The 10,683-nt window shown below is 32.2% G+C and overlaps 1 protein-coding gene across 1 annotated transcript in view; it reads right to left on the bottom strand.

The window, feature by feature from the left end:
- LOC105623704 (cubilin) overlaps nt 1-10,683 on the bottom strand; it is an 81,079-nt gene that overhangs the window by 51,857 nt on the left and 18,539 nt on the right. The window contains exons 11-12 of the mRNA XM_012205086.1: nt 6,327-6,547; nt 5,216-5,398 (exon numbers count right to left, since the gene is read on the bottom strand). Of these exons, the coding sequence (XP_012060476.1) occupies nt 5,216-5,398; nt 6,327-6,547 (404 nt within the window). The remainder of the gene's footprint in view (nt 1-5,215; nt 5,399-6,326; nt 6,548-10,683) is intronic.

Below are 10,683 nucleotides of genomic sequence, written 5' to 3' on the forward strand. Positions count from 1 at the left end.
ATTTTAGGATAAGGTCCAATCGTAAAAGCGTTCAAACAAAAGTTGTAGGGTTTGAAAAGATCTATTTATTGATCTAAGTTTGATTTTAGGTGATATCGCTAAGATCAGATCAAGACATCACATTGATTTTAAGTGAAATATTTTATTTTTGATTTCAGAATCTAATAGCCAATGTCGAGAGCTTTCCAAAACACTATAATAAAGTTATTTTTTATTAAATACTTCTCGAGTTATAAGACTCGAAAGTTACAGTTATATCGCCAGCGGCATTACGCTAATGATGTTCGATCGACGCGATGGTTAAAATTTCTTGAATGTTCAGAATCATATCCTGAATAACATTTATCGATATCAAGACCATTGGAAATTATTTTTCTTATTTTCATTTTTGCACTAAAAAAATTCATTTTTACATAGATATGAAAATAAGAGATAATCTCCAATGGTCTTGATCTTGACAAATGTCAAGAAATTTTAGCTGTCAGTCGAACACTTTGTGTAATGCTAATGTTGGCAGTACTGTAACTTTTAAGTTTTTTAACGAAACTTTATTGAAAAATAACTTTATTATAATATTTTGAAAAGCTCTTGACATCAGTTATTAGATTCTGGAATTAAAAGTAACATTGTTTCATTAAAAAAAATCGATGTGATCTTGACGACGCCCAAGATCGAACTGATAAGATCAGTTGAATAGATCTTTTTGAACCTTACAACTTTTGTCTGAACATTTTTATGATTAGATCTTATCCTGCGAAGATGAAAAAATGATACAGGTGATCTAAAACACTTCATACATATAAAGAGATCCTAAAGCCTATATTACTGACTAAATCGTAATTTTTATACAATTACTTTTTTTCTTTTTTACATATTCGAAAACGTTTTTACAAAATTAAAATATATGTATTATAGGTAGAATTCGTGCCAAAAATGATAAAAATTTCGAAATTGAAATTTCGAATTTTAAGAAAAATTTTTTGTCATTTTCGGTATAAATTCCACTTCACAGACACGTATTAATGCGTATACTTTAATCTTGGAAAAGAATTTTCGAATCTGTAAAAGAGCAAAAAAATAATTATACAAAAATTATGATTTAGTCGGTAATACAGATAGCTTTAAGATCTCCATCGCCTTCTGAAGAAATAAATGTCAACTACACAGCAATATCGTTTTTGCGGTGTTCTTGATAAAAATAAATCGCTTAAATCGTTGAAATCTCTATTAATTTGAAAGATTTAAAGCATTTAAAATCCAACCTCGACTATTATAAGCATTAAACTTTTACTTGTTGTATTCATATATAGTTTTGATAAATCGTTTATTATTGAAAGATTTTAGTTATTTCAAAGATGTCAACAATTTATTTCCATCAGTATATTACTGCAAAAAAGTGGATATTCTTTTCGATCTACCTCTGTTGTCATCGCGAATTAATTGGGAGCAAATAATTTAACGTAGAAAATTATCGAAAGAGTGACATACTCTCTTGTGCTTGGCGCCCAACTTGTTTAGTGGAAAGCTCTGATCATTGTGAAAATTTAGCTAGCTGTCAAGCTCTTATATTGTACGAAAATTCATTCAAGTAAGAAAAAATCACAGAGCACGAAGTTGTCGCATCGCTCGCGAGCACGGTTACAAATTTGACACAGTTAGGAGCTCCGCACAATAAAAGGAACAGGAAATAGACAACAGAGAATAAGAACTTCTATCAGAAATCTATCAGAAATCATGTATTGTAGAATACACAGTTTCTGATAGGTTGAAATTCTTATTCTCTATTCTCTGTTCCCTATTTCTTTTATTGTGTAGAGCCTCTTACAAGCTTGTGTAGTTGACATCCACATCTTCAGAAAGCAATAGTGCGCGAAAGCATTTAAAGTCACTAGATTTATAAAGTACCGCAATGATATATTGACCAAACTTTTCTACTTTGGTCAATATAGCGTCAATACGACATCAATATAGCGTAACTGCACTAGGCACAATTCACACAATATTTTGCACTGAATATTATGTACCAGGTGTATAAGGCTTAAATTCGCTGCTTTTAGTCAGAAAAACTACATTTTTTTTTTTTTCCTAGGAAGCAAAAACAAATTTATTCAAAGTACTTGCCCTCGCTAACTATACATTTTTCCCATCTTTCGGGCAATTTGTGTATATCACGCCAAAAAAATTCCTCATCTTTCGAGGCAAACTACTCATCAAGCCATTTTCGAACGTCTTCGTAAGAATCGAAGTGCCGCTCAGCAAGCGCGTAGTCCATCGACGAAAATAGGTGATAGTCAGAAAGTGCCAAGTCTGATGAGTAAGCGGGATGGGGTAGCACTTCCCAGTTGAGTGTCTCCAAGTAGTTTTGGATCATTGTTGATGTGTGCGATGGTGCGTTGTCGTGGAGGAAAATCAGCTTGTCATGTCTTTTCTGATAATGCGGCCTTTTTTCACGCAGAGCATGATGCAATTTGATTAGTTGTTGGTGGTAGCGGTGAGCATTAACAGTTTCACCAGATTTTAACAGCTTGTAGTAGATGACATTCTTCTGATCCCACCAAACGCACAGCATCGTCTTCCGTCCGAAGCGATTTGGTCTTGAGGAAGATTGATGGTTGGGCGGGATCAACTCAAGATTTCTTGTGTTAAGGATTCTGAAAATAGATCCACTTTTCATCGCTTGTCACAATCCGATGCAGGAACGATTTTCTTTTTTGTCTAGCAGAATTTGGTATGTGTTTTGGCGTCGCTTCATCTGCCTATCATTCAATTCATGCGGCACTTATTTTCCGATCTTTTGAACCTTCCCCATGGCATGTAGCCGCATGGAAATGGCTGCTTGAGAAATGCCCAATTGCTCGGCAAGCATTTTTTGCAATTGGGTATCGTCCTCGTCCAAAGAGCCTGCAATTGACAGTCCTCCTTCTTGGGCCGATTTTCATGCTTCTTGTCACTCAGGTCAAAATTGTCGTCATTGAACTGGCGAAACCAATCTCTGCACGTTGTTTCCGATTGTCGCCATGGGTCTCCACAAGCATTTGATGTGATTCGATGATTTCTTCAAATTAACAAAAAAGCAAAGCTTCCCGCATATGCTTTTTTTTAGCAAAAAACTAGACATGATTACGAAAGAAAAAATATATGTTGTTGTATGAAATTGCTGATGATGTGCACTGGTTAATGTTGACAGATGTCAAACACAAAAAAAAGTGTGTTGTGTGCCCAGGGTAGCTTTGTACGCTCACTAATGCCACCTATGAGCAAACAGTGGATTTAAGTTTATACACCTGGTACTGCGCATTTTGCGGATAGCTCACTCGCTTGGAACTTTTAAAGCTCTTTGGAAATGTGGTCAAGAGAGTATTATCAGAGAATATTATCGCGAAACTCGTACTTATTTCCACGCATGTACAACCTGTGCATAAATTTTTCTGCACTTCAACAACAAATGAACCTGTATTAAATTAAAAATATAAAAATTAAACATTTGTACAGTATTTCCTTTGGTTCATAAATAAATTATTTACAATTAAGAAATTGATTTATATATTTTATGACTTTATTTTCCCAACAAAGTATGTTTATATAAATATATAAATTTGAAAATGATCGTGTTTTACGGCAAGATGGAGGCAAGTTTGTACTTTATAAATCTAGTGATTTTGAGGGCATTTTGCGGTTACAGGAAAAAGATCCTCATGTCCTCTCTCAGGTTCCTCTCGGATTTCAACAATTTTTCAGTTGCAATCTTGTATATATCTGGAAACACGGCAGTATCTCAATATTAAGCGAAGCGCAACAACATGTCATGATATCGACTGTGCTTCTTTACGCGAATCGGCGAGTTGTAGGGAAAACTGAAATTATTGGATTTCAGTAATGGCTGGATCGATTGAGTTCTATATCTCAATTAGTAGCTTCCATTCGGATTGTGTAATAAAAATGCTTTTAATTTATGTGTCTTACGAGCGAAGATATTGCAACGGAAAAGTTCTGTCACTTTTCAAAATACATCATTGTTATTATGTACACTCGGCAGCAAAAAGATTGCAATATTTTTTCAGAATGTGGCTTGTTTACCGTGCGATTAGTTCTTACTTATGGATTTATCTAATTACGTTATCTAATTACGTTCAATTGCTTTACAAGCAAGACTGAGTTCCAAAATCCACCGAAAAAATATATCGCAACCTTTGAATGTATAATGAATGTATAATATAATGAAAATATAATAAGATCATTTTCGTACTTGAAACAATACATGTAATTGATATAAGCAACATGTATTTCATAGTCTCTGCGTCTATGTAATTCAATTAATGGTGTCGCATTAAAAATAACTTCGGAAATTTATTTTTAATTGGCACTTTGCTTTTAATATTATATAATTGATGCTATGATATTATTATACTATACATTATTATGAAAATAATATTCTCGCTGTGCACGACAAAAATCCATCAATATACATACGCAGAATATTATATTATCTAAATATATTTGTTGCCATCGTTATCTCTTATTATGAAAAAAAATGTGAGCAGAATGTGCTGCGTGAAGAATCGAGCGCATGGATGGGAATGGGTAATATACGTATAGTACATTTATAATTATTTCTGAAAAATGATATTTCGGAAAGTAACTTTTTTCATATTCAAATAATTTTTTATTGAATTTATCTTAAAATAATCTTTTTTATTTTATCATAAAAAATCTTAATTTGTTTTAAAAAAGTTAAGTGGTAAGGGTTTTATAAATAAATAATTTATAAAAAAATTTTTTTATTATAATTATAACGTACTCATGAAGCCATTTAATTTTCATTGTTAAACTTTTTCTATTCCTTATAATTTTAGAGATATTCGTTTTGAAAGAAAAAATTGATTTTTTTCGAATGGTTCCCTAAAGGTACATATGGGTATAAAAATATATATCCCTTATTTTTATCTATCAGTTTGTTAGTTCATAAAGAACAACATATTACAAGTTCATCAAAATCAGAAGACGACATTTCAATGTGTTTCCTTGACAATATTGAAACGCTCAATCTGATTGTAGTTGCAAGTGTATTAAAGTCTTTTAATAAAACGTACAGTTTAAACTTCAAGAAATTCTGACTATTCTCAATTCGCGAATGTACTACCTTAAGAATAATATACACTTATGTTATAATAACACTAATGTTATAAAATTAATTCATAATAAATCCACATATTACCTAATTGATCACCTTCTACGGAGAAGACTTCAAAGTTTAAGAGTATTCGCTGATCCGGTCGAACTCTTATAAACCAGTTGCAACTTTTACTAGCTAAGGTTTTTGCCGGTCCATCATAATTGTTTGGGAAATTTGGACTAGTTATTATACCATAATTTAGACTACTAATATTTGATCCACAATCTACAGCATAATAATTTAAAAAAGTTAATATCTCTAATAACAAGAGCGTAATTCTGAAATTAATATTATATTTTCAAATCATAAAGAAACAAAAATCATTTTTTAATTTAGAAAAAATATTATTATCTAATTTAAAATAAATACCATTCTGTAATTTAAATTATATAATATAAACGGAATGTTGAACTGAGAGTTACGCGTGAAAAACTTTAAATTTAATTTCTTTTTCTTTATTTGTTCTGGTAAACATTCTGTTTAGAAAAACTCTCTTAGAGGAACATTTTTCAATGATCTATGTTGTCAAGATCGTGACGTTAAATGACCTTAGTCAGTATTCGTTCTTTGTTATTAACAAAAAAATTCAAGAAATAATATCCTTTCCTTACCATATAAAATAAAAATTCTCTGCTTTAAAATATTTTTTACGACTTTCCATGCGAAGCGAGTTCCATCTCACTTCCCTTCCTACTAAGGGGCGCACGATTTTCCACGCAAAGCGAATTCCACCCTATCTTCCTCTCTGCCAAGGAGCATACGATTTTCCACGCGAAGCGAATTCCACTTCATTTCCCCTTCTGCTTAAAGACGCACGACTTTCCATGCAAAGCGAGTTCCTATCTCCCGCCCCCCCCCACCTAGAGACGCATGATATTTTATGCCGATGGATCTTATTTCGAGTAAAAAGTCATTACATATATGGAGAAAAGTAACGAGATAGTTCTTAATGTTATATCTACTAAAAAAGAGTTTATTTCTTAAACTTTTTTTTGTTAATAACTTTTTGGCGAAGGACGAACACCGGCTAAAGACTCTTTCACTTCTGAAGATCACTCATAACATATATCAAGGCAATGTCATTGAAGAGGATTTCCCTAAACAGGATACTTACCTTTGTTCTATTACAATAAGACAAAGTATATAAGAGTACCTCCAAAAATAGGTTTAGCAATTTCAAAAGTATAACGCGCTTTGAAGCCACTGTAGACAAGTTCAGAATCGGAATGTAAGATCACTTTTAATCCAAGAGCACCGAGATTTGATTCTACTGGGCCCGGTGCAGTCCCGCCGCAATATCTTCCTATCAATTTCTCCGTATCATCTCGGTACATGTTATAAATCTCTAGCCAATCTTCCTGGCAGAGCTCGTATCTGATAAATAAACAGAATTAATTTTAATTAATATATAACGCTATGATATAGAGTGTTCCGAGATTATTGAAACAATGTTTATTGAAACGAGTAGATAGAGTGGATTAATCTAAGTAATGGACTAAACTAAGTCAAAAAAAGTTCTCTACCATTTTACATTTTTATCAATAAGTTAATGAAATATTTCTAGAGAAACGCGTATTCAGTCGGCCCACTGCTAAATGTAAACATACGGCGAGGCCTGTTCTTTTTAGCTGAATTTTCGCACCAATTCATCTTTCTTTTTCTTCTTTCCTTCCGAAGAAAAAAGAAAGATGAACCGGTACATAAAGTTCTAAAAAGAAGGTCTATAACCTCTCAGTGTTCAAGATTTGCGCTAGGCGCGAAAATTTAATTTATTAGAAAATTTATTTATTAGAAACAAAGCAATGTAATGAATACAAACGATCAGTGTGTGGCGTTTGACCCCCTCTCTGAACTATGATCATCACCCATTTTTTTATTAAAGCTAAATTTTCTAATAACATCAAAATGTATTTTTATTATAACGAAAGCGATCATGATGAAAGCGAATGCGAAAACGAATAAAAAAAATCTTTTTGCGAAAGTGAAAGCGAATATGAATGTAAACGCGAAAGCAAAATATGTTGTTTCTTTCTGCTGAATGAAGAAATTAACAGTTAGGAAAAATAATTTATCATTTAGCTATTTAATTATTATATCATACATCAATTTACTTGCACTTATTTGTTTTCAGTTTAAATATGTTTGAAGTCTAAAATAGTAGAATGTCTCAAGCTCATGAGTCAATTGGACTGAATCTTCATCTTCTTAAGCAATATTTGCAATTTATTTTCTTCCACAATTGTAGAACATCCGGAGCATTCTTTGTGGTGGATGATGTCGACACACATATTGAAATCACCGGTTTACAAAGCATTTGAATTAATTCGTGCACATTCTAATAACATTTTCACATGTCTCACAAATAATTCTGTGTGCATCAGCAGTTCTCTTTTGGTAAAAACAAAACAAAAGGGAGATACATTTCTTTTATCCGGCTTTTAATCCCTGCAAAATGTTAGCAATTTGGGGCCAAGCAAACTTCATCATATTTTGACTACAAAACCATTGCCATCTGTGTCCGCATTTGGCTATAGATTTGTTGACAGGCTGTTGACAGGCTATGCCAGCAAATTTGTGGCAGAAATCGAGCAGAGTCTGTTCGAATCAGATTCTGCTCTCAATCTGCCATCAGGTTATGCAAGACTTTGCTCAGTTTCTGCTGACATAGCATGTCTAGCAGGCTTTGTTACATTTCTGACAGCAATTTACTAACAATGTTAACATGTATAAACAATGTTAGACAATAAAAAAATTCTGTATACAATTTGGTGCCTTTCTGCAATCAAAAATTAGTAACAGACTCTGTTCAAAATCTGCAGGCTTTGTTATCTAGGACCTTAATAAATATAAAGTTATGTGTTACAATCTATAGTTTATTATGCATAAATATTAATGCAGAGGTACAAACTTACAAAAAATCATAAACATTTCTACCTATAAAATTATACTAAGGCGTTTATAGACAGTTTAGCCACATCGGCAAGAACTTTTGCACCGTGCTGGTTTCGTGCTGCTTGCTAATTGCCGATTTGATGTAGATGAATTACACAAGCACAATAAATTTTTTCTGACCGACTGACTAAATTGATTGAACTAACTAAGCAGACAGAACTGTTTAAACTGACACAATCGACTGAAGTACAGTAGAACTGTGAACCAATTGAAAAAAATTGCTGAAGTGAATTGAGAAACTGATAAGAAAACTGGCTCTCTGACTCTGAATGACAAGATTACGGTTTATATAGGAATGTGCTTTAATTAGTCGAATTCGAATTAGCATGATTCTTTGCGGTGGGATAGGATTAGATTTTTAATATTTGTTGATGATTAGTTATTGGTGGAGACAAGTTATTGGTTGGGACTTTTGTCTTTGTTCTAGGATTAGTCAAGGCTAAAATGCGTTTTTCGAGATAAGTAGGAAAGGGAGGTTTGGCATATTATGATGCTTTCCATATTATGCGCAGAGAATGTGTCAAGAAATGCACATGCAATGACGGCGTGGGATAATCAAATACTTCCTCTTCGAGTGTTGCGCGTTATTTCTCGATTTTCGTGGCAATTGGTCTGCAATTTAACCATTAGATAATGTCCATTAGATAGCGTTAATGGCGCGGCTTCATAAATATATTTATTTGTTCTTTAATCCTTTCTGGCATAGTGATATGTATACTTGCACATTTATCGTTTATCCATTTTAATATTCAATGCTATGTGAAATTCCTAAATAAAGTAAATGTCCCAGCCGAACATTTAAGCTAAGATTGTCCTAAATAATACAATTTATAATATATTAGAAGATTTTTAATATAAATATTTGTATTCATTTGAAAACTCCTTTAAGCAAATAAAAATTATTTGAACCCACTTATAACAATTATTAATTAAAATATTTAAATAAGTAATAGAATGCGTCAATATATCCAGCCGGATAGTCGATCGGATACTGAGACGTAATTAACCCAGTTTCCGATTATAATTAGAAAATTAGTATGCTGACTGGAAATATTAATATAAATAGATGTTTTAATGATAAAAAACAACTAATTCAAATTGATTTTTAAGGTAACAAGCATTTGAGACTAATATTAATTTAAATAAATAAAGTTTTGTAACTGTCCGGACATAGGTACATGTCCATCATTCTTCTCTCTCTCTCTTCTTTGGGAACCGGACCGGATAATACTTATGTCCGGACAGTTATATAACACTTTATGTATTTAAGTTAATATTAGTCACAAATATGTTTTTTAAAACGTAATAATAATATTATAATTTAAATGTAATTTTTAAATGCAATTAAATTATAATGCTGTTATAAAAAAAGCATTTGAGATTAATAATAATAAATTTGTGTAAGTGTTCGGACGTAGGTACGTGTCCGGTCACTCTGGGATGTTTATCTTATCTACTCATTTCCGAAAGAATTATAAGAATTTTATAGGAATTTTACAATTTTCCAATTTACATTGCTTCTATCATTTAAAGTTTTGAAAATCTAAATCCAAAGAAGCATATCGCGATTCGAAAATGTGAACCGAATAAAAAACAAAAAAATGAAATTAGCTACTTTCCACTTTCCTTGTCGTTAGTTCTATGTCCTTAATTCTAGATAATGCTAAAAGAGAGAAGAAAAAGTTTATAATAGTGGATTTTGAAAATTCAACTTCAAATTAGCATTCAGCAACTTAAAAAACTTATTAGTTTCTAATACTACAGGAATTTGGGCAATTTTCAAATTTATGTCCACTATATTAGATCTACCACTTTGAATTTTAAAAATCTGACTAATCAGATTTTTGTTGATTCGAAAAACTCTCAGGTACAAATTTTTAGAGAAATCTGTTGAATAGAAAATGCCGGAAAGGTTAATTACGTTAAAGGCGTTTGAAGAGAAACATCCCGCGCTAAGTGACGCGCTTCTTCCTCTTGCTCCTCGAATCCAACGATATCTCCTTCATTCCACTCTCGATTTGAAACTGCCTTACTTATCTATTTTCGAGAAAAGAAATTCGACTTTACGACTTACTGTTTCTTTAAACGATCGCTCATCCAAGCGTTGCTTTCTGATTATATGGAAACTAAAATAACTTTAAATGGTTTTTAAGAGAAATAATCAATCCTAAACATTTTATAAACGTTACTGTTATAATTTTGAATAGTATTGTTTGAAAGAATTTTGTATACGAGAAAGAAGTCAGCATTTTAAGCATTTATTGCATTAAAAGATGAGTTTGCATTAAAAGTGTTTAGGCTTATTGAAAAAAATCATTATAAAAAAAAGATGCACCATGCTATCTACCGCAAAGTGGCGAGGAAATAATAGCGCTTTGTCATTTTCTTGACACAAATGAAATTATTTTTTCGCGCAATTCTATGCCTTATATTATATATTATTATATATCATTCATAAATGTACGTACACAACAGGCGCACATATGTACACATCACCCACACACACACACACACACACACACACACACACACACACACACACACACACACACACACAC

Source organism: Atta cephalotes (assembly GCF_000143395.1).
Source record: "Atta cephalotes unplaced genomic scaffold scaffold00063, whole genome shotgun sequence".
NCBI lineage: Eukaryota > Metazoa > Arthropoda > Insecta > Hymenoptera > Formicidae > Atta > Atta cephalotes.